Source organism: Chelonoidis abingdonii, chromosome 8 (genome assembly GCF_003597395.2).
Source record: "Chelonoidis abingdonii isolate Lonesome George chromosome 8, CheloAbing_2.0, whole genome shotgun sequence".
Taxonomy (NCBI): Eukaryota; Metazoa; Chordata; order Testudines; family Testudinidae; genus Chelonoidis; species Chelonoidis abingdonii.
This window is the reverse complement of record NC_133776.1, coordinates 58,662,139-58,686,687: the sequence shown is the minus strand read 5'-3', so window position 1 is coordinate 58,686,687 and position 24,549 is coordinate 58,662,139. Positions and strand designations below refer to the sequence as shown.

The 24,549-nt window shown below is 43.7% G+C and overlaps 1 protein-coding gene across 1 annotated transcript; it reads right to left on the bottom strand.

The window, feature by feature from the left end:
• Positions 1 to 1,276: 1,276 nt before the first annotated feature.
• On the bottom strand, positions 1,277 to 22,735 carry LOC116833220 (DNA-directed RNA polymerases I and III subunit RPAC2-like). Its single transcript, XM_032794583.2, has 5 exons — positions 22,645 to 22,735; positions 4,790 to 4,887; positions 3,872 to 3,948; positions 2,717 to 2,799; positions 1,277 to 1,465 (listed from the first exon to the last, which is right to left on the bottom strand). Exons 1-5 carry the CDS (start codon positions 22,681 to 22,683, stop codon positions 1,418 to 1,420), a joined length of 345 nt encoding a protein of 114 aa, XP_032650474.1. The 5' UTR covers positions 22,684 to 22,735; the 3' UTR covers positions 1,277 to 1,417.
• Between the last annotated feature and the right edge of the window lie 1,814 nt (positions 22,736 to 24,549).

The following is a 24,549-nucleotide window of genomic DNA, read 5'->3' as shown; positions in this document are numbered from 1 at the left end:
CATTCCCTCTGAAGGGCCTGGCAGTGGCCTCTGTCAGAAGATAGGGCAAATGGACCATTAGTCTGACCCAATATGGCTGTGTACATGTTATGTTCTTATCTAGCTCTTATCCACTGGCAGATCGCAAAGCACTTTCCAAAGGACGTTGGCATTATCATCCCCATTTTACAGTTAGGTAAACTGAGGCACAGAGAAGGGAAAGGACTTGGCCAAGGTCACCCAACAGGAAAGTGGCAGGATAGAACCGAGGTCTGCTGAGTTACAATCCAGTGTGCTCTCCCCTGTGCCACACTGCCTTTAGGGGAAAGGACGTTAACTCTCCTGGGGGATGAGACAGAGACTGGAAAGCAGGCTCTTGGTGGGTAAAAGAAGGATCAGACCCTTCTGTTTTAAAATACATGGATCTTGATTCTTCTCACCTTTACCATAGGTGAAAATGAGGATTTCAAACAGTGCAAAGGAGATCGGAGTCAGGCGGACAGACTGGTAAATGGTTCAGTCTCCATATGGATCCTGTTATTAACTTGGGATCCAAACTGAACTGATTTATTGTAAAAGAATCACATCTGTTCTCCTTGCACATTACACGTAATTTATGCTGCTCGGGATAAGCCATGCCCCAAGTAAAGCCTAATGATACGTTCTCTGCTGTAGTAATGAATAACAAGAGGGCCCGTTTGATAATTAAACAAATGGGATCATGATAAACCCACAACCGCTGATGGTGGATTTCCTTGTGCACCAATAGCTCAATCAAGGGAACTGAACACTAATCCCCCTTTGCTTTGTGAACTGATGCTTTTTAAAAAACACACACATGCTAACAAGAAAGGTGCAAACAGACACAAGCAGGGAGGGAACTGCACATTCATTGGACTGATGAAATCTTAATGCTCTTATTACTCTGGTCTTTGCAGTTAGCCTTCCAACACCACAAAATCATAGTAAGTTTCTCCCAAGGGGTGGGTAAAGGGTTAGGTGGAAGTCATCAAGGCACCCCAAAAGTGGAAGAAGTGTGGAAACGTTAAGAAGTTTAGAGAAAAAGGATGAAAGCTGAAAACTTAGCATCAGATTTCAAACACTGCAGAGGGTTGGAGGTGCTTTGATCTGGGGGATTTCTGCAGACTCAGATCCTGAAGTGAATTTGAGGCTGTGGAGATTTCTAAGGGTGAGAATGGAAGTGTAGTGGGGACTGCTGACCTGAGAAAATTTCAGGAAACCCCTTTCTTTTTCTGGATCTGTGGGAGCTCAGAATGGAGTGAAATGCAAGCAGGACTGAACCTTACAGCATTTATTAGAGAAATTACACAGTTTGCTTCAGATTTGTCATAAAAAAATAAAACCTCTTTCAACAGGGGCATTAAACATACATGAACAATATATACATGTCCATTCCGTACTTCAGCAGCCGCAGGGGCTAGTCCATTTCCGCTTCTCTTTGGGCCTTGTATTCCTTTACGCTTGCCTGCAAATGAGATCAAATGACCAATGTCAATGCTGTATGTTTGATGAATTAAAACACAGCCAGGCCCACGTCCACACCTGAGGAGCTTTGAGAGGCTCTCTGGTTCTGAATATACTCTCCCAGGCAGAGTAAGACAAGAAAAAAGCGACATTTTAATGTGGCTGAGGCTCCTGCTTGAAAAGGCTGGAGGGTCTAGCAGGACTGAAGGGTGGGGAAGGAAACCAATGAGCTTTAGGTGCTCTGAGAAATGGTTGCATTTTATTTTTCATCAGTCTTGGTTCACTGTAAGGGAAGTGAGGCAGCGCCTCCAGGAGTAGCCCCAAGATCAGCCTGCCTATTGACACAGATGCTTTACTGATTACAGCAGCATATTTGAAAGAGAACAAATTCAGGGCTCAATTTCCCCCCCAACTGAGGTCGCTGCCACTGCATCCAGCCCTTCCTTCAAAGAGCACACGTCCACATCCGTTAGGGTTGGAGGGAGCAGATTATTGAACCATCTTATTGCTGACCGATCCTAAACTTATCCTCGTAGCCCTGCTGCATCTAGGTTCCATATGCACCACTTACACCCAAGCCACCCTTCACATTGGCATTCTTACGCCTCTATCACACCAAATTGTCTCTGTGATGTGCTAGCTGCTCTCTGCCACAAGCAGGATTACTGAGCCTCAGGTGGCTTTCCAAATCCTATGCCCCCAGTATGGTAGAAAAAACACTTCTTCCAAGATGATGGGGGAAATCCTTTGGATGTGGAATGCAGATTTGTGCATTCTCTGCGTTTCACTTACACTGCAGTAAAATGTAATGAACAGGGTGAAATAGTAATATTTTGCATTTAACTTGTACAGCAACTTCCATCTGAGGATCCCAAAGCACTCTACAAACACTGCTTCCTTCTCAGAACCCCCCTTTCAGAGGTAGGTGAAGTGTCATTTTAGAGATGGGGAAACTGAGTCACAAATGTGAAGTGACTTCCCCAAGGTCACGCAGTGATTCAGTGTCAGAGCAGGTCAGAGAGCCCAAGTCTGCTGACTCCCAGTTTCACTTCTCTAACTACTACAACTGGCTGCCTCCAAATATGTGCAGATCTTGCAAGAGGCACGAGGAGGGGATCAGTTAGATAACATCTGCAGCCATGGACATGTTAGTGCCTCTGTCAGTCAATCAATGCAGCCAGCTATTTCTCTCCTTCACAAACCACAGAGAGGAGGAGCCCAGAGTCATTCTACCATGAAGCCGTGACCTCACCTCAAACTTGCTGAGCACGTGCTGGCAGACGTCCACCAGTTCTGTCAGTCCTCTCCGGAATGGCTCAATGGCCAGGATCCCTCCTTCAGAAAAGGAGAAGTATTCACAGAAAGTGTGGCTGGCTCCAGTATTGGACATGGGGCCCTTCCCCTCCTAACCCAACCATTATACACCTCTTTGGCGGCCCCTGTGATAAGGTGAGGATCTTAGGCCAGCATCCATGTCATGCTCCCTCCCGCTCCCATCAGCCGTCTGAGAAGATCAGCCAAGTCCAGGCTGAAGCCCTTTGGCAGGGACAACGTAGGGGAAGCTTGCCCTGCAGTTTGTGCTGTGGACAGAAAAAGGGCTCCACTCTCCGAGGCCAGCAATCCAGCACTTTGCAGTACTGCTAAATTCTTCAAAAAATTAAAAAGCCATCTAGCACAACTTGGCCATTTCCAGTGGCTCTGCTCTTCTACGCAACCAACACTCAAGGCCACAGGAGAGGGGACCTGTGAGCTGGGAACGAAGTTAGAGGCTCTGGCTGGGTTTTACAAACTATTCAGAGGGACAATTGTGAGGTAGGTATGGAAATGGAGCGGCTCAGCAGCCTCGCTCTTGCAATGGCAGATACAGTCCCAGGCGAATCCTGCAGGCTGCCCTTTGGTGTGGACATCAGGATAGGATGAGGGGAACACAGAGTACAGCACCCGGAGGGCACCCTGCTGCATAGAGCACTTGCAGAGCTATTCACCCCAGGAATTAGCAATATCTGCCCATCGAGCTGTGTAACAGACTGGATCTGTTGTTTAGTGTGTAATGTAACAAGCTTTGTGTGAAAATCTAACTTGGAGGAGGCACCCAGGAGCTAACTAGGGCGTGATGCCAGGTGGGATGCCCAGTGCTGAGTGAGGCTTTGGGACCACAACTCCCCAGGCTTGCTGATTACTACAGAGGCCACGTCTGGGCTCTGCAGTAGGGGATGACGGAGACCAGCTCTATCATTGCTACTCAAGCTGCGCTGATCATGGATGGTGATTGCAACTGCCCTGTAGAATGCTGGAACCAATGACATGCAGAGGGAGGGGGAAAGACTTCACAGGCTGGCAGATCCATGGTTTCAGGGCCTGACATGGCAAAGGATAGCTGTCCAGGGAAGCCCAGCTGCATTCCTACCTCTGGTTTGGATCCGGAAGTTGATTTTGCTTTCAGATGGGTGAGTGATGCTGTAACCACAGAACTCCACTTCGGGGCTACAGGAGACAGAAGCAGGAAGCACAAGTGGGCTCTCAGAATCAGCAGCAAGCCGACTGGAGAGACACTCAGGTTTAGGAAGCCTCTGAAGCAAGCAGACCTGCGCTGCATCTTGGTCCAAGTGTTTCAAAAGAATCACTTTCCATCACCCACAGCTCCCTGAGACAGGCGTGCGGAGGAAAAGGTGTGCTTCTGTGGGGTGGGCTGGATTCTAAAGTTGGTGGGGTATGGAACAGATAAACACCCCCTGCCTTTTCTATGCTGTGGATGGATTTCACGACTGCCCAGACCCAAACTTAAGACCAGTCGAGTGGTTGCCCTGGCTTTAGCAGCTGAAAGAAAGCATGGCCTAAAGGTTACAGCCCTGCTTTGCTGATGCTGATTTATCATGAGCAGCTTACAAGACGATCACAATTTGTCCTTTGAAATTATCAAATGCAACCCCCCCCTTCCTTAATACTTCTAGAGCAGGAACTCATGACAAGAAGTTCCTCCTAAATATTGATTACTGGACAGGGTCATGTAAGTCATGAGACACTATTCTTTTGACTGCATGAGCATATGAATCAGGCTCCCAGTGCGAATATTTGTGTTTGCAAGTTCAAAATAAGATTCTCTAATACTCACTTGAACACTGGCTGTTTCCACTCCCAGGCCTGACAGTAAACTTGTTCCCAAAGGGGCAGAGATGCAGTCAAAGTGCACTTGTTTAAAGAACCCAAGTAGGGAGATTTGCAATATTCATCCGGTTTCAGCAGTGCCAGAGGTCCTAGATCAGAAGTCTAGGGACAGGAAACACGGCCCTGAAGTGGTACCAGTTATCACAGGGACTTCACTTACTTTTTCATGATCATGTAACGGAGGGAGTTGCCCAATGTGTGGTCCTCATCATGTAACACAAATGTGACACAGTTTCCATCCGTCCCATCTGCCTGGACCTGCCAGAGACAGGAAAGCAAGAGAAGCACAAGAATATGGTTATATCTTCAGATGATTTAAACTCCTTCTGAAGTAACTAAGGACAGGCCTACACTAGAAAAATGACTCACTTCTGATGACCGTCAAGTATCAGAGGGGTAGCTGTGTTAGTCTGGATCTGTAAAAGCAGCACCTCAACTGCTAGAACAGGGCCTCATCCTCCCTGATTGAACTAACCTCATTATCTCTAGCTTGCTAGCATATATATACCTGCCCCTGGAAATTTCCACTACATGCATCTGACGAAGTGGGTATTCACCCACGAAAGCTCATGCTCCAAAACGTCTGTTAGTCTATAAGGTGCCACAGGATTCTTTGCTGCTTTTCTGATGACTGGTGTCAGCAACAGGGTCGCCCCTCATGGTATAACTGTAAGCATAGACCTGGACAACTAGGTTCATCATTGTTCATCTATGTTCATCATTGTGTTAGAAAACAGTGGTTGAGATTTGCCAAGAGCTTGTTTTTGGAGAAACGCCACAGCTGGAGTATGGGCCCACCACACAAATCTGGAGGGGAAAAAAAATATAAAGCCAGAGCCTTCCTCTTAGAACCCAGGGATTTCTAGACTGCCAGATAGATGAAGGCTAGATATACTGCACGATAGAAAAAGCTAGGAATTATTATTATATGCATGGTCAAAGGGTTAGTGTTATCCTAGGTTCTGATCTTTCCATTCCTTGCACACCCAAAGGTCCCAGCCTTCAAAGGGAATTTTGGAAGCATGAATACAAGATCCCACCCTCAACGACCTTTAATACCAAGCCGTTCTTGGATCTCATTTACCAGGAGTCACATTCCAGACCCAACAATAGACTCATAGACTTTAAGGTCAGAAGGGACCATTATGATCTTCTAGTCTGACCTCCTGTATAATACAGGCTATAGAATCTCACCCACCCACTCCTGTAACGAGGAGTTATTGAAGTCCTCAAGTTGTGGTTTAAAGACCTCAAGGTGCAGAGAATCCTCCAGCAAGTGACCCGTGTCAAAGGAGAAAGTTTGTTGTGAGGAGTCAGGCCAAGTCTACACTTACAAGAATACAGCAGCACAGCCGCACCAATACAGCCGTACCACTGTCAGAGCGCTTGTGTAACCACATTGTTGATGGGAGAGGTCTCTCCCATCAACAATGAGCAGCAGTAGCTATGGTGGCGGGAGAGCTGGTGGCCACTTCTGGGACCGTGCAGAGCCAGGGAGCCTGCCTTAGCCCCGGGCCCTGCTGCGCCGCTTACCGGACTTTTAACTTTTACAACAGGTTACATAAAAAGCGCTAGCAAAGTCAGTACAAACTGAAATTTCATACAGACAATGATTTGTTTATACTGCTCTATATACTGAAATGTAAGTGCAATATTTATATTCCAATTGTTTTATTTTATAATTATATGGTATAAATGAGAAAGTCAGCAGTTTTTCAGTAACAGTGTGCTGTGACACTTTTGTATTTCTATGTCTAATTTTGTAAGCAGGTAATTTTTAAGTCATCAGCTTGGTTTTCTCTGCACTGATTTCCATGCCGTATTTTGCGGAGGCTTCATCCAGTCATTTCACAAGGTTGGCAAGTTCATTTTCACTGCCTGTCAGGCCATCGACATCATCAGCAAACTGAAGATTTCAGATTGTTCGCCCCCCCCCCCCCCCGATGCTGACTGTGCATATGTGATCTTCTAGGGTATCAGTCATTATGTGGGCCAAGCAGATGTTGAACAGTGTGAGCGAAAGAAGGCAGCCTTGGTGTGAAACCACTCTCCTATTGTGCCATTGATGAGAACTCCACTGCTGGCCCTGGCATACAGTTGTTTAATGATAAAAATAAACTTACAACCAACATTGTACTTCTTCATAGTTGCCCAGAGAGCTTCATGCCACACTCTGTCAAATACCTTCTTGAAGTCAACAAAGATGTGGTAGATGTTCTGCTGGTGTTGTAAGTGCAACACCACTGTGCAACTTCTCACATACATGCAGGTTGAAAATCTGTTCGGTGGTACTTTTTCCAGCATGAAAGCGAGCCTGTTCTTTAGCGATGATATTCTCAGCTTGTGGCTTCAATTTGTTTAATATAACTTTCAACATCACTTTTCTGGGATGGCTAATTAAACTTATGGTCTGATAATTTTGACACAATTGCAGGTTGCCTTTCTTTGGCAGAGTGACTGTGTCCACGTGGAGGGCCACTCACCGATCTGCCAGATCTTCTTGCAGATCTTGGTGAGTACATCTATTACTATTTCTCCTCCGAATTTCATCAGTTCCGCTGGGATGTTGTCAATACCTGTAGCCTTTCCATTCTTGAGTGATTTCACAGATGTCTCCACTTCTTCACGTAGTATTGGAAAGTCATCCTCCTCTGTTGAATCTGGGTTGTCTAAGCTGATGACAAACAAATGTGGTGGGATCAGCTCACATATCACTGTCAGTGGACTAGAGCCGGAGACAGTAAAACAGTTCAAGTATTTGGGGGCAATCATCACTGATGAAGGATCCAAGGCAGAAATTTGGGCAAGAAGTGTGCAACCAGCAGCACCAGAGGCAAAGCTAAAGCCAATTTGGAGGAATAAGAACATCTCCCTGGAATCCAAACTGAAACTGCTGCATGCACTGGTCATCTCCATTCTCCTGTATGCGTGCGCGACATGGACTCTTATGGCAGAACTTGAACAGAATATACAGGTAGTAGAGATAAGATACTTCCGTAAAATCCTGGGCATTTCCTACTTCGACCACATCACTAATGAAGAGGTCTGCAACATCATCACCCAATGCACTGGGTCATATGAAGACCTGCTGACGACCATGAAGAAGCGCAAGCTGAAATGGTATGGCCATGTAACAAGATCACTGGCCTATCCAAGATCATCTTCCAGGGGACAGCACAGGGGAAGAGAAGAAGAGGTAGACAGAAGAAGAGATGGATTGACAACATAGAAGAGTGGACAGGAATGGACATTGTGGAGAGTCAAACACTGACACACAGGGGTAGAGACAATTGGCTGATTGCTCATTAATGATAGTGCCCCAACGACCAATGTGGTTATGGTGATGATGATGATGATGAGTGTTAGGATACAGATATTTAGGCCTGTTTTGAAAGGCCTATACTTTAAGAATTTAGGTGTATTTGTATTACTTAGCTAGTTACAGAGATATAAAAGAATTAAAATTACTGTTTGTGTAATGGCCTTTTTTTACTGTGACAGGCTAAGGCCTTTAGCTAAGATGCAGTAAGGCAGCCATAAGCTGGGAAGTGTATGGTTACATTTTTACATTTTAAACTAGTTACATTGAAATAAGGTGCTATTAGGAATACAATTTCGTTTTGATATTTCTATTACCTTCAGAGAAAGGGAAGAGCCTAGAAGATATAAAAGAAAACTTTGTTTAATAGCATCCTCTCTGGCAAGAACTCACTTATTAATAGACACAGCTGGAAAACCCTTATGCCTATGGCAAGATGTAAAACAATTGGTGTACTAGCATATAAGATGTTTTTAAAAATGTACATATTACTGGAGGCCACAATTACACCAGCCCCCAACCAAACTACACCATCACCGCTTGCTGTCTGACTCTGCGTGCACAAATAATTGTAAATCTTATTGCTGTAAATAATCAACCAGGGCAGTACTGACCTTAATTCCATACAAGTGGTTAAGTTGGTTAACAATAACCATTTCTCTGTTAAACATTCCGAATACAACTTATTAATATAAACAAAAGCACGAAAACTGCAGGGACCTTGTGCAATTGCACAACTGGACAGCATGTAAAATCTTAACCTGTCAAAGGAAAAGAGGCAGTGTTTTGGTCGTGACGGACCTGGGAACATTCTGCAGTGCATCAAATAAACTGGGTTTGCTGTGATTTGTATATTGTTAACATACTTCTGTTACACTGCTTTAAAAATAACCTATAAGTAATGAAGGAAAGCCCGCGCGCTACCCGTAGCGTGCAGAACAACCCGACCCAACCTTCTCGGGCCCAGTTATAATGGGAAGTCTGAAACACTAATGTTAAATAGTGTGTGTTATGCCCTGTACAAGAAAAGTGGCAGGGCCACTATACTACCAAGGGGCCAGTGAAACAAATAAAATATCACACCTTCCACTTGATGCTGGCCAGTATCGAAATGTGTCACCATTATTCCTATGCTTTTCCAGGGATATCTGGCGCAGGAGAATTCAAAAGGGAAGAAAAAAAAAAAAAAGGAGGTGTGAGATTCAAACTAAAAAATGGCGGAGTTTGCAGGAGAAGGTAACAACCCGCACTCTTCTTCCAGAGGCAAGATGAGAACCTGGGGGTAAGGGTTCCCCGCTGTTTCAAGCTGGGGTGCCTACTCTTGGTTCAAAACTAACTATCCTTTCCTCCTTCTTTTTCTCAGTTTACTTAATTTGCTGCTGGTAGCCTGTTCTTTAAACTGACCTAACAGGCTTAATTGGTTTTTTTTCCACCTCTTCTCTGTCCTCTTCCCCTGTCTTTCCACACCTTTGTTTTTCTAAAGTTTTAATGGAGGGTACTTTAAATACTTATGCAACATGTTTTTGGTTTTGTTTGTTTGTTTTTGTTTCATTTTGGACAAAGTATAACAGGTCTGCTGTATTCCACTAAAATTTTTGGAAAAAAAAATCCATGGGCAACCATGAAGACAAATGTTTTACTGCCTTTTTAAACAGTCTCAGGGTAAAGACAGCACAGGTTAAGGCAGCTGTATGACAATAATTGTACTTGGTGGCTAAGTTGTTAAAAACAAAGTGCACTACCTTAAAAAACTAAATGTAAAAGCAAGTAATTTAAAAAAGTAAGTTACAAATACCTTTTGCAAAAATTAATAATACAGGGTTTAAAACAAAGTAAACATTTAAAAGTTGTAAAAATAGTACAGGTAACAGTTGTAAATACATTAAAGGTAACAGTTGTGGTGTTACCAAAAAAAAAAAGCTTTTGGTTTCATAATAAAACCCAGTTATATAAATGTAACTGTATGTGCAACTCTGTGCAGTCACATTGCATTAAAGCTTGGTAATTAAATTATACAGGGGGTCAGGTAAAGTGGCTACTACCACCACTATGCTTCTGTCCCCAAAAGCCTTTACAGCTATTTTAAAAAAAAATGGGTCTTTTCCCACAACAATCATCTATGGAAAACTGCTGCAGGCAGCAGGCATAAAATTAATCTAATCAAAATTATTTAACTATTGGGTAATATAATCAAAATCACTAAAGAAATGTCAAGGGTTTCTATGGAAACTTAACTGCTCCTGGCTATCTCTGGTTGTACAAAATAAAAGTGTAATCGGGGTACAATTGTGTAAAAAAAGTAATCACAGTGCAAGGAATGTTAGACAAAATAAAATTGTGTGTGGGTGCACAAAAAAAAAAAAGGAAAGCAATAATGGGAACACTAAGCCTTGGGGTGGCTCTGGGGGATCCAACTGTCACTTTGAAAGTGCATAAAAACTCTGGGCATGGGAAAGGCAGTCACACCTCGTGTAAAATGAATATGGCTAATATAATAAAGGTTAAACTATTTCCCAAAACATGTGCAGTGTATATTAAAAAAGGGGAAAATAAATGCAAACAAAACACAGTACTTAATTAAAATCCTTTTAGGGCTCCAAAAGAAGCCATAGTAAATTGTGCTTTCTTTTTCAAATCTTTAAAGCAGCGTTTTAAAGCAAAAAACAACAATAAAAAGTAATCACAACTCTGGTGAAAGTAAAATGTGTCCCTTTTAAAACAGTCTCTGAGCTGCTAATAGCTTTAAATCCAAAGGCAAGCCAAAAAAGCATCGGTGTAAATGCAAATTATCTAGCTAATGGAAAAAAAACCTGCCCTTTGCAGCCCAAAAAACCTAAAAATAACAAATACATCTGGTCAGCAAACAAGCTACTAAAAAGCTCGGATTATGGCCCTCCAAAAAAGGAAGGTAAAAAAACAAGTCAAACCTAAAAATAAGGGAAACAGGTTAACCCTAAGGGGGGTGGAGTGGGGGGGAGTGCGTGTGTGTGTGTGTGTGTGTGTGTGTGTGTACAAAGCAAAAATCTAAAGCTGTCTCTCAGCTATTACCTAAAAATAAACGTAAAGCTTGTTACAGCAAAAAAACTATTGCAAACCTGGTCTGTTGTACAAAAGGGGAAACTAAGGCACACCACCTCATAAGTTTCATAAACGACCAGTAAGTGGGGTAATTCACTAGCCTAACTATAAAACAAAACAGCATGGAGGTAATTCTTCTGTTTTTCCTGCAATTAGCAAAAAAAATTGTAAAAAACATTGGTATTATTATTAAGCAATAATCTGTCCCCACTAGGGGGGTGGAAATTGTTTCTTTTGTTTTTCAAACACTCTACAAGTATGCTGGCGCCAACAAAAAAAATAACCCAAAGTACCATGAATCTATGTTTTGTATTGTTTGTCTGCAGTGTTTGTCTTGTTGCTAGCATAACGTGGGTGGGGGATAGCTTCAAAATGCTGACCTAAAAAAAAAAGTGTGTAAAAATGCAAAATGCTCAAATAAAAGGCTAGCACCTGTGCAATAGCTACCATGGTGCCTGGAAATAAAACAGCAACTAAGGTGGCCCCACAAACCCTATGAAAATAATAATAAAAAAAAAGGAAGCTCACTAAAAATCAATAAAGGGGTGTAAAAAATGGGTGTAAATCAAACAAAATGTTTGGCTGTGCCCCTCTCCTACAACTGTAAAAAAGCAAAATCAATGGCCTATGGCAAGGGGTAAACAATTGGGTGTACTACATATAAGATGTTTTGCTAAAAATGTACATATTACTGGAGGCACAATTACACCAGCCCCCAACCAAACTACACACATCTACACGCTGCTGTCTGGACTCTGGTGCACAAATAAATTTGTAAATCTTATTGCTGTAAATAATCAAACCAGGGCATACTGCCTAATTCCATACCAAGTGGTTAAGTTGGTTTAAACAATAACCCATTTCTCTGTAAACATTCAATAAACTTATAATATAAACAAAAGCACGTAAAACTTGCAGGGGCACCTTGTTGCAATTGCCAGCAACTGGACACATTAAAATCTTAACCCTGTCAAAGGAAAAGAGGCAGTGTTTTGGTCGTGACTCGGACCTGGGACCATTCTGCAGTGATCAAAACTGGGTGTTGCTGTGCATTGTATATTGTTAACAGTACTTGTGTTACACTGCTTATAAAAATAACCTATAAGTAATGAAGTAAGCCCGCCCTACCCCGTAGCGTGCAGAACAACCCGAACCCAACCTTCTCGGGCCCATTATAATGGGAAGTCTGAAACACTAATTAAAATAGGTGTGGTATGCCTGTACAAGAAAAGGTGCAGGGCACTATACTACCCAAGGGGCAGTGAAACAAATAAAATATCAACACCTTCCACCTTGATGCCTGGCAGTATCAGGAAATGTGTCACCATATGTCCTATGCTTTTCCAGGGATATCTGGGCAGGAGAATTCCAAAAGGGGAAGAAAAAAAAAAAAAAAGGAGGTGGAGAGTTAGGATATAGATATTCAGGCCTGTCTGCAAAGGCCTATACTTTAAGAATTTAGGTGTATTCTTATTACTTAGCTAGTTATAGAGGTATAAAAGAAAGAATCACAGATCACTGTCTGTGTAATGGCCTTCTCTTACTGTGACAGGCTGAGGCCGTCAGCTAAGATGTAGTTAGGCAGCCATAAGCTGGGAAGTGTATGGTCACATCCTCGCATTCCAAACTAGTCACACTGAAATAAGGTGCTATTGGGCTATTAGGAATACAATCCTGTCCTGATATTCCTATCACCTCCAGAGAAAGGGAAGAGCCTAGAAGATGTAAAAGGAAACTTAGTTTGATAGCATCCTGTCTGGCAAGAACTCACTTATCAATAGACACAGCTGGAAAACCCTTATGTCTGCATACATTGTTTGCGCCTTTGGACTTCGGGTATTGTTGCTCTCTGTTCATGCAAAAAGGACCAGGGAAGTGGAAGGGTGAAGGAATAAGCCCCCTAACAATGAGTTTTTAAGTGAAGTGAAACTTGGGGGTACACAAGACAAATCAGACTCCTGAAAGGGGTACAGTAGTCTGGAAAGGTTGAGAACCACTGCTTTAGGTGAAATCCTACCCTATTGAAATGAACGTGAATTTCACCAATGACTTCAATAGGATCAGGATTTCACTCCAGTAATCAGAGCTAGGTTGTGGTGTTATCTAGTGCTTCTATCAGCAGATCTCACGGTTTTACAAAGCAATTCAGTATCATTATTGGCATTATATATGGGGAAACTGAGGCACAGAGCAGTGATATGTCATGTCTAAGGAATCAGAGTGAGCCAGTGGCAGAGCTGTGTCTCCCAGGTCCCAGTTCAGTGTTCTATTCACTAGGCCACACTGCCTCCACCACGCCCTGGGTTTATAACTAGGACTCCATGTCTATCATGGAGATCAAGTCAGCACTAGGAGTTAAAAAAAAACAACAGCAGTTCCATTTTAAAATCCTGTTTGTCCAGCATTTAGATCAGCTTTTGACACCTGGTCTTAGCTGAAGGGTCTCAGGCAGGGAGAACATCTTGGTAATTCTGTGGCTAAGGAACTACATCTGGAATTCTGGGTTCAGTGCCAAGCTTTGCTGCAGACTCCCTGTCTGACGTTGGGCAAATAATTTAACCCTCTGGGCCACAGCTCTCTACTGATGATATATTGCTTTTCTCTCCCATCCCATTGTGAGCTCTTTGGGGCAGGGACTCACTCTGTGTCCACAACACTGGGGCGCTGATCTCGGTTGGGCCATCTAAGCCCTTCTTCTGCCTGTCAGGCTCCTCATTGGTTTCCTTCAGCTTCTCAGGAAACAGCAGGTTGAGGGCTGTGCATGATAGGCTGATGAAAGAGATGGTTATTTCCAGGGGTAGGGTCACGAAAGGCGGTTTAAATGGGCTCGTATGCTCTGAGAGAGGAGAGAGCAGGCAAGGGGGATTTTCTCTTTTCGTTTGATGCATTTTAATGGCTACCCAAGGAGCCTGAAGCTATGGAAAGGTGCTTCTGAGCATCGATAGACACTAATAATATCAGTAAAAACTTCCTTGCGGACTAGCAAAATAACAACGGGCTCTGGGAACAAACAGGAAGGATCTGGGCCTAATGCGTGTGAGAGGGGACTGGGAGTCAGTTCACTTGGGTTTTGTTCTCAGCAATGCCACCATCTCACCGAGTGGCACAGGGAAAGCTCCTCATTTCTTGTCTTCTTATTCCCATGGAAGTTTTGCCAGTGACCACCGTGGGGGAAGGACCTATTCCTTAACCTCTCTCTCTACACCTCATTTTCCCCATTGTAGAATTGGGGATGATATTTACCGACTCCACCAAAGGGTTGTGAGGCTTAATTTATTAAAGTACTTTGAGATCCTAACATGAAAGGAGCTGTAGAAACACAAAGGATTATAATGTTAATATAATTATTGTGCCAAATGTAATCTACAGGGGCTTTCTGGAGCCAGTCCCAGAATTCTCTAGCAGATCTTGATAATCTGTCTCATTCTCTGAAATCACTGTCCCTGTTCTTCTAAAACAATGAGCAAATTCCTTGCAGTGTCTGTGCCTGTGGAAAGGTGAACGTAACTGCTGAGGGTGTTGCTATGTGACAAGAAGTGAATGGAGTTGTGAACCTTCTGGGGCATTTGAGGAGCTGACCGCGGGCAGGAGGTGAGGAGATGAGGGCTTTGTATAGCTCTGGCTCCACATTTAACCTTGAGACCTCGCACCAGTTTCGAGGTCAGCTGGGGATTGACTGGTGAAATCAGGCTCTGCAGCAGCTGTACTTAGCCCAGGGAGAGGCCAGAGGCTCAGGAGTACTCTGATGGCTGGCAGATTATTTAGATTGTCTCCAAAACCAAGAGTATCTCGATCCCAAACCGGTCCTGTTGGAGCTTTTAGTTATTGGCGCATTGGCAGGAGTCCGAACAGACTATATCAGGATCCTGTGTCATGTCTATAGGGGCCTGATCCTGCACAGTGTGGCATGCCCTTAAGGCACAATATGTCACAGGATTGGGCCCTCTATGCCCAAACACCTGCACATGTGGATTTGGATGTTATAAATAAGGCTACGATTTAGTCATGCGTATTTTTAATAAAATTCATGGACAGGTCACGGGCAGAAAACAAAAATTCACAGCCTGTGACCCATCTATGACTTGTACTATAAATATCTCTGACTAAATCTGAGTTGGGGGGGGGCCTCAAGAGGAGTCCTGCTCTGTGGGACCCCGGGGGTGCTGCTGGAGGCCCCCGAGAGGCCACTGCTCTGGGGGTGCCCCCAGGGACCATTCCCAGACTGCTGCCACGGGCCACTGAGCTGCGGCTGCTCCTGCTGCCCTGGGACCACTGCTCAGGTGGTCCCTGGGGCCAACCGCACTGGCTGCTGCTGCTCGGGCAGTCCCAGGGGCCAGCCACCCTGAGACACCCGAGCAGTGGCCATCGAGGCTGGCTGCAGAGCCACCCAAACGGCTAGCTGTGGAGCTACTCCAGCAGCGGCCAGTGTGGCTGTCCCTGGACCACCTGGCACCCGGGGTCAGCCACAATGACCACTGCAGAAGTCATGGAGTTTGCGGAAAGGAGGCTGTGTGGCCTAGTGCAGTGCGTGACAGGAGATGCACAGGGCAGACTTCTTAAAGGAGATTGAGAAGGCAACAAACCATGCAGCAGACTACAGTGCATTTAGCTTTTCCATCTGTCTAGTACATTGAGAAACTGGTGCAGTGATCTGATGAATGACAGCCCATGCACCACTATTTCATGGAGCCGCAGGGAACATGCTGTGCCAGATCAGTCTGGTTCGCAGAGACTTGATTTATCCCTCCTGCTTCACACAGAGATCCCTTTGATACATTTCCAGATCTCCATAGGGATGAAAGTTTTGCGGTAGATGATCAGACCGCTGGTCCTCCAGAAGTGGCTGTTCTCTGATGCTTCAGAGGAAGGCAAACAGCATCCCTCCAGTAACACACCACTTGACTTATGCCATGCTGTACACATACGGAGGGTTCTGACATGGCCCTGTGGTAATCAGTTTGTGCCCAGAGCCATGAAGTTGGATGTCTTTACGTATTTCTAATGTGTCCATCACTGTGGTATGTAGGTGTCAAATTATCCAACCCATTTGAAAAATGTTCTTCATTATTTGACCTGAAAGCCCGATCCCCTTCCTGGTGTAGGGAATTCTACATGGTTTAGGGAATTCTACCTGGTGTGTGCAGCAATATTTTATTTTTCTACATTTACTTGCCATCCATTTCATCTGCTGGACCCTTATTCTCAAATTATGGACCAACAGGAAAAGAGAAGAACTGATCTGTTTTCATGGCAGCTTTCCTAATCTGAAATACACAATCAATCAAATTGCCTCTAGATTCCCAAAGATGTTTGGAAGTGGAGTAATTATTCCAGAAAAAAGTTGCTTTTATTCCAGAAGAGTATCTATACAGGGCAGTTATGCTGGCATGGCTATAAAAGAACAATTATTCTGCTAAAGCTATGCTGGTCAACTTCCCTGCATAGACAACTCCTTAGAGATGGGAAAGATCCACAAGATTATCCAGGGTATCCACACCAAGGGCAGGCTGTTGACCCTGGTCCTGACAGACCATCTCTCAGATATTTGTTTGCCTCTCCCAGCTAAGCAATACTAATATCTGTAATCCCACATCATATAAAAGATCTTCCTGCTTAGAGGCACTGTGATTTACAATTGTGAATTATTTAACCTTGTAAGTGGTACCCACATAATGCAGTGATGGCTGCATTATCACTGCACATAGAGGGACTAGATTAGCTAGATAGGGTGGTGGCTAGTTTATATTTGGGACACTGGTTTTTATTCATGTCCAATGGGCAATCAGGAGGGTCACTTTATACACAAATTGTCTTGTATGCAAGTGCAGGTGGTAACTGGTTAGCGACCATGGTACAAGTGTCCCTAAATTCCCTGACATCTCTTACATCAAGCAACCCATCTCAGTCCCCTTTCTCTTCTACTGTGCAGACTTCTGTACACTATGGGACATTTCTAGATCAAAGTGTCTGATTTGCTGTCTAGGGGCCTGATCCTTCTACCCTTTCCCACATCTGCGTCAACAGAAGTACTCATGGTTACTCGTGAGATCTGCATGATTCAGCATTTGGTTGGAACAATAACTGACCATATTAATATGATTCCTTTTTAAAAACAGGCAATAAACAACAGATACTACTAACAATCCATTTGTTTCCCCTGTGCAGCCACCTCCATTCTCAATAGCCCCTTCCCCATTGGTTGGTTGGTCATTTGGCAACTGGAGACTCTGGAGGAACTGTCCAGAGAGTAATAATTTACAATGTCTTGGGCTGCTGGACAAACAAGTTCCTTTCAAGCTAGTAAGTGATACAAATCCAGCTATGGTGAACTGTAATGCCATCTAGTGCATTGGCTGAGAGAAAAAAAAAGTACAAGGAACCTGATGAAGGAAACATAAGATGGTGAGGTAGTATCGTTTATTGGACCGACTTCTGTTGGTGAAAGAGACAAGCTTTCAAGCTAACACAGAGCTCTCCATCATTTGAAAACTTGAAGAAAAGCTCTGTATCAGCTCAAAAGCTTGTCTCTTTCACCAACAGAAGTTGGTCCAATAAAAGATATTACCTCACCCACTTTGTCTTGCTAATAACAGGACCAACACAGCTACAACAGCACTTAACCAACTAATGAAGGAAAGGCAGACATAAGAATGAAGTATGGGTTCATGGATAGAAAGGCCAGTCTGAAACTCTACTACAGAGCTGAATAATCTTGCCAATGTGTCAGTTTAGAGTGTGGGGCAAATCTCTACCAAGGAAAGATCTTGCAGCTATCAAATTGATTATCTGAGACTCCTTGGGCCTCATTCCAAAAACTCCCCTTGAAAAATAGGGCCAGTTTTAGAAAATATTGACCCTTGCTTCTAACCTAGCTCCATCTAACATAGCACTGACTTTGCTGTTCCTATTCCATGTAGGATAATCTTGGTGAGATCAAAACACAGGGCAACACAATGAAATGCTTCAAGAAATTAAAGCAACAGGCACCTTCTCGGATCTCACTCTTACATCCATTTCTGAAAATGCCACTTTTGTCTCCTCTCAATTTCTCCCTCCCTCCACTGTTGGCTTGGGTTTTAACTTCATACCTGTGTCATTTAGCTCCATGAAACACATTATACAAAATAAAGTGGCGTCACATCCTGTGGTGCTGACAGGGATTAGACAGGGCTACTGATGTTTCTCTAAAGATCGGTGTGAAATCTGAACTCAAAAACATCCTCCATTACATTGTGACAAATACCCTAAAACAGCTATGTTCCTAGGTTCGAGAATTTTCTGTGCAAACACCCCACACTGCTGCCTGGGGACGAGGGAAGCCCACTACAGAATCAGTACTTACTAGGGCTGTTGATTAATCACAGTTGATGCATGCGATTAACTCAAAAAAATTATTCGCGATTAAAAAAATTAATTGCAATTAATAGCAGTTTTAACTGTACTGTTAAACAATAAAATACCAATTGAAATTTATTCAAGATTTTGATTTTTGTACATTTTCATATATATTGCATTCTGTGTAACTGAAATCAAAGTGTATATTTTTATTATAAATATCTGCACTGTAAAAATGATAAACAAAAGAAACAGTATTTTTCAATTCACCTCATACAAGTACTGTAGTGCAATCTCTGTCATGAAAATGAAACTTACAAATGTACATGCTTTTGTTACATAACTGCCCTCAAAAACAAAACAAAGTAAAACTTCAGAGCCTACAAGTCCACTCAATCCTACTTCTTTTTCAGCCAATCACAAAGCGACAAATAAGTTTGTTTACATTTACAGGAAATAATGCTGCCCTCGTCTTATTTACAACATCACCAGAAAGTGAGAACAGGCATTTACTTGACACTTTTGTAGCTGGCATTGCAAGGTATTTACATGCCAGATATGCTAAACAGAAGTCTTAAAAGAGTAACACTCTGATGTGGAAACTACAGAACCTGAACCACCAAAAACAGAAACAACCTTCTGCTGGTGGCATCAGATAATGAAAATGAACATTCATCGGTCCAAACTGTTTTGGGTTGTTATTGAGCAGAACCCATCATCAGCAGAGATCCACATCCCCTGGAATCGTGGTTGAAGTATGAAGGGACATATGAATCATTAGTGCATCTGCATGTAAATATCTTGCAACGCTGGGTACAACAGTGCCATGTGAATGCCTGTTCTCACTACAAGAAACCGGCATTATCTCTGCAGATGTAAACAAACTTGTTCGTCTGAGCGATTGGCTGAACAAGAAGTGTGACTGATTGGACTTGCAGCCTCTAAAATTTTACATTGTTTTATTTTTTAATGCAGGTTTTTTTGTACATAATTCTACATTTGTAAGCCCAACTTTCATGGTAAAGCAATTGCACTACAGTACTTGTATTAGGTGAATTGAAAAATACCTTTTTTCTTTAGGTTTGTTTACAGTGCAAATACTCATAATAAAAAATAAATATAAAGGGAGGACTGTACACTTTGTATTCTGTGTTGTAACTGAAATCAATATATTTGAAAATGTAGAAAACATCCAAAAATATTTAAATAAATGGTATTCTATTAATTTTTTTAATCGCGCAATTAATCACAATTAATTTTTGTAATCGCTTGATAGCCCTAGTACTCACCCCTTCGATCTATCTCAGGTACTACACAGACCTCTCACTGCAGCATCTGAGCACTTTACAGTCTTTGATATAGTTATGCTCCCAATGCCCTGGGAAGTAATGCAGTGCTATTATCCTTATTGTACAGATGGGGAATTGTGGTCCAGAGAGACTAAGCAACTGGCCCAAGGTTATACAGAGAGTCTGTAAAAGAGCAGGAAACTGAACCTGGTTCACCCAAGTCCTAGGCGGGTGCCCTAACCACCATCCCTCCTCAGACATCCCTTAGACTGCATAGCCCACCTGCCTGTAGATGGTCCACTGGATTCAAGCTCTGTATCTCAAGAGAGGGCAAGTGAAGGGGCAAATAATAGCTGTTTGCCATAGCACTACCCAACCCCAAATAAAACCAATCCAGGGCCTCATCTACTATACAACTTCATACTGACCATCTCCTGTTCAGCCTGACCTGGTTCCCTGCCTGTTCTGTGAAACAATGAGAGCAGCAGGGGAGTTCTGGCATCACAACTCCTGAAGAAGCCACACTACCATGAAACAGGACTCTGGAGATGGCAGAAAGGAGTGACTTCTGTGCCAATGCCAGCTGTCTCCAGCAGCTCTCCTATGACCTATACATTCATCAAGGACCTATGGATTTTTGGAGATGGGGACCTCCTGCCACTTCTGTGAATCCTTGATAGAAAGATTTCTTCCTCGATGTGTGATTAACCCTTGCAGGAAAACACTCAGCCCATAGTAATTCACTGCTACACAAGGGACACGATTTTGTCTGCTAAACAAACTAATCACCTAGCTGCTCCACTGCTGGGCTAGACTGATTATAAAATAACATGCCATACACCATGCAGCTGTGGTTTCACACACACAACTTTCAGTTCTGGCACAATATCCCATTTTTAGAGAACTACTTAATCGAATGTATTAGGTTACGGTCAATTGAACCCTCCCTGTGAAGGCCTACGTCCCTAACCCTGGTCCCAACTCCCACTGATATCAATGTCAAAACTCCCCATTCTTTTCAGTGTCATTAGATTCCTAGATTCCAAGGCCAGAAGGGACCATTGTAATCACCTAGTCTCATCTCCTGTATAATCTAGGCCAGAGAACAGCACCACAATAATCCCTAGAACAGAGCTTTTAGAAAAACATCCAACCAAAACTGTCAGTGATGAAAAACCCATCACAACCCTTGGTTGTTCCAATGGTTAATTATTCTCACTGTTAAAAATGTATGCTTTATTGCCAGTCTGGAATTGTCTATTTTTAACATCCAGCCATTATATCATGCTATACATTTCTCTGGCCAGGTCTACACTACAAATTTACATCAGTGTAACTACATCACTCAGGGTTGTGAAAAATCCACACCCCAGAGCGACGCAGTTATACTGACTTAACCCCTGATGCAGACAGCACTATGTCAACAGGAGGGCTTCTCCTGTCGACATAGCTAACTACAGCTTCTTACAGAGGTGGCTTAACTACGCTGGTGGGAGGAGGTCTCCTATCAGATAGTAGTGTCTTCACTGAAGTGCTACAGTGGCACAGCAGCATTGGTGCAGCGGTGCTGCTTCAGCGTTTTAAGTGTAGACCTACCCTTGGGTAGATGGGAGAGCCCATTATTAAATAATCTTCTCTTTGTTAAGATCAAGCACCTTGTGTCTATCACTGTCAGGCATGTTTTCCAATCTTTTAATCATTCATATGGCAAATCAAGTATAAAATGTTCTTAATTATAAACAACACATCTGCTGTTACCAACAGCCAATACTTAGAACTACATTATACAGAGAAAGTTTGCAGCATTAATTGTAATGGAGGCTCAAGCTGAATGTAGGGAGATGAAAACTCTTGAATGGGATTGGCTGAAGATCAGTAACAGGTTGGTGGCTCCTCTACTGCTCTGTAGCTATGCCACATCTTATCTTCTTCTGAAGGATACACTTGCTTTCTGGCCTCAGTTGCAGGGCACATTGACCTCATTTTTAACAGAGCAGTGGAGGCAAAAGGTCCTAGCAAAACCGGAACTGTGGCCTTACACTTAAGGAGACTCAAAATCTTATTACTACTGAACATTTATACTGCAGTAGTGCCTAGTGTTGACCAAGCTGGGATCCATTGTGCTAGGTACTTTACAAATATAGTGTGACTAACAATCCAGGCCCTGCTCAAAGCGATTTAGGCACCTAATTCCCAATGGGAAATCCATGGGAGTTAGCTGCCTAAATAGCTTTGGGGATCTACTCCTTACAGGCTAGAAGAAAAGACAACAGGTGATGAGATAACTAAGCAGATGGGGAAGGGAGGGACAGCATTTCCAATTGTCTAGAATCACAAGTGTTTTTCTTAAAGCCTCAGCTTCTAGATTCACATGATTTTGTGAGAACCTGTTTTCATTTTCAAGGAAAAGTAAAGTTTTTAGTGCTCATGGTGGTAGAGAAAGCTTGAAAACATGAGCCTCAAAAAAGGCTCAAAACCTAGAAATAAAATAAAAAGAGCCCACATTTACTAGATTCTAAAATCTCATGATCTGGGGTAGGAGCTCAAACTCATTATGTTTGAAGGGCTGAAGTATTGGTGTATGGAGGCTGGGGAGGACACAAATAAAACAGCATTTTAGGACAGATCTGGGTGTAAGTCCCAGTTCTGCTGCAAGCTACCTGGCGCAATCATCACTCACTCCAGTGCCTCAGACCCAGCCCTCACCTGCAGAACAGAGATAACGCGCCTTTTCTCTCTGAATCCAGGACCGTAGGTGGGCTCTCAGATATTCCAGCCGTGGGAGCCTGATAATGATCGAGCTCGGCAGAAAACAGGGCCATCCACGGAAGCTGAAGGATTTGGGAGCAGCACACCCTGGGGGCTGCACAGGGGAAGCAGTGGGTCACCACGTGGCTCTTCTGCCACAAGCCTGTGTCCCCCAGTCTACCTCCCTAGTGCATCTAGCCAAGGAGCACAGCAGAACCAAGGAGCCCCGGCCTCCCAGACACTCACCATCTCAAGCACCGGCTTCCTCTCCACCTCTTCAGCCATTGCTGCCTGGGAAGAATTTCCTTCCTCCTCCTCGGACGCTGCTAAGGGATTCTGGGAGTTGTAGTCCAACCCTAGTGAAGCGGGCAAAGAAGGAAGGTTTTCATGTGCTCTGACATCACTTTCTCGGCATTGCCAAATTGGAGTCTATATTTGTTGTGTTTCTTAAAACCCGCAGCTCCTGGGGTCCCGTGATTGCCTGGGAATTTCAGCTTTCGGTGTTTTTAAACAAGTTTCTAGCCCTTTGTTGAAGAGAAAAGCTTGGAAATGTCATCTGAGTGCAACCTAAAGGTTCAAAACTCAGTAATGTGTTAAAAAAAAATTAGTCGAGGCCCCTAAAATCATGAGATTGGCTTTAAAAACTCAGGTTTCTTTTTGTTTGCTTTTTGGTGCTGGTACATGTATGGTTTATGCTGTCGAGCACTTCTTTGCAGCCATGAGGGCCAGAAATTTAGCTTTTTTAAAAAATGAAAGCTGCAATTGTCAGGAAATAATTGGATTCCATAACTGAGATGCTAACCTAGCCACTAATATTGTGCCACTCACAGTAAAATTGCAAGGACTGACAGTATAGAAAACCAGAAGTCAAATAAAAAGAACTCCAAATGTATTATTAAAAAAACAACAAAGCAAAACAAACAAACAAAAAACCTTGTGATTTTTAAGTCAGTCCCATAATTTGGAGGGGCCTGGCTCAAATTTGAACACTTAGGATTGGTGATGCCGCTGTTCCTGTGGCATGTTAATTCCACTCAGAGGCATTCATGGGACCTGCCAAGGGTCTGTATGACACTGGCTGCCTGGGAGAAATGCAGTGAGAGCAGGATTAGGAAATGAAGATGTGAAAAATAAAAGTTAACATTTTTAAAGAACAGCACCACAACAAGATATGTCCTTGGCACCTAACTACATATCTGCACCACAGAGCATATCCTGAGCATGACTGGTGCTGAAATATGGAGAAAAGTGTGTCTCACCCTGACATGTGAGGAAAAGGATGGCAGAGATAGCATCATGTGAGATGCTACAGGATCAGGACTGGTCATCACCAAAACAACCCAACCCCAGCTTTGAATCTCGAACATACTGTGAAGTCTTGCTCTGAGTGGATAGGTGGTACTTCACTAAGGCTACCTTAGGGGTATTTTAGGTAAAAGTAAGGAACAGGTCACAGCAATAAACAAAAGTGACATGTCCATGGCTTTTACTGAAAATACCCCTAACTAAATCTTAGGCGCTGGGGACGGGGCCCTCTAGCAGACGCTGCTGCTCTGGGGCGGGGTGCTCTGCGAGTTGCTTGGAACTGGAATCTGAATGTGATTTGCGGCAGCGGGTCTAGGGAGGCCCCAGGAGGACACGGGCTGGGCAGTCTTGAGTAGGGTGACCAGATGGGATGAAGAAAATATCGGGACACATTGCGGGGGGTGTCCCCCGCCGGTGGAGCAAAAAAAAAAAAAAAAAAAAAAAAGCGCAGCATCCCAGAGTCCTGCCGGCAGAGAGAGAGAGACAAAATAACGGCGTCCTGCCGGCGGGGGGAAGGGGGGGAGTGGAGTCCTGGCACAGCAAAAAAAAAAAAAAGGCGCGGAGTCCCAGAGTGCCGCTGGTAGAGAGAAAGGGGGAAGAAAAAAAAGAAAGAAAAATAACAGTGTCCCGCCGGCAGAGAGACAGAGAGAGAGCAAAAAACCCCGGAGTCCCGCGGGCAGGGGGAAAACAAAAACCCAGAAGAGCGAAATATCGGGACAAATTTCGTCCCGCCCAAACATCGATCGGGACGTGGGACAAAGGCCTAGAAATCGGGACGTCTAGTCACCCTAGTCTTGAGCCAGATAGGGGGAGCTGCCCCCTGCCCCTCGGCTGCTCGCTGCCGCC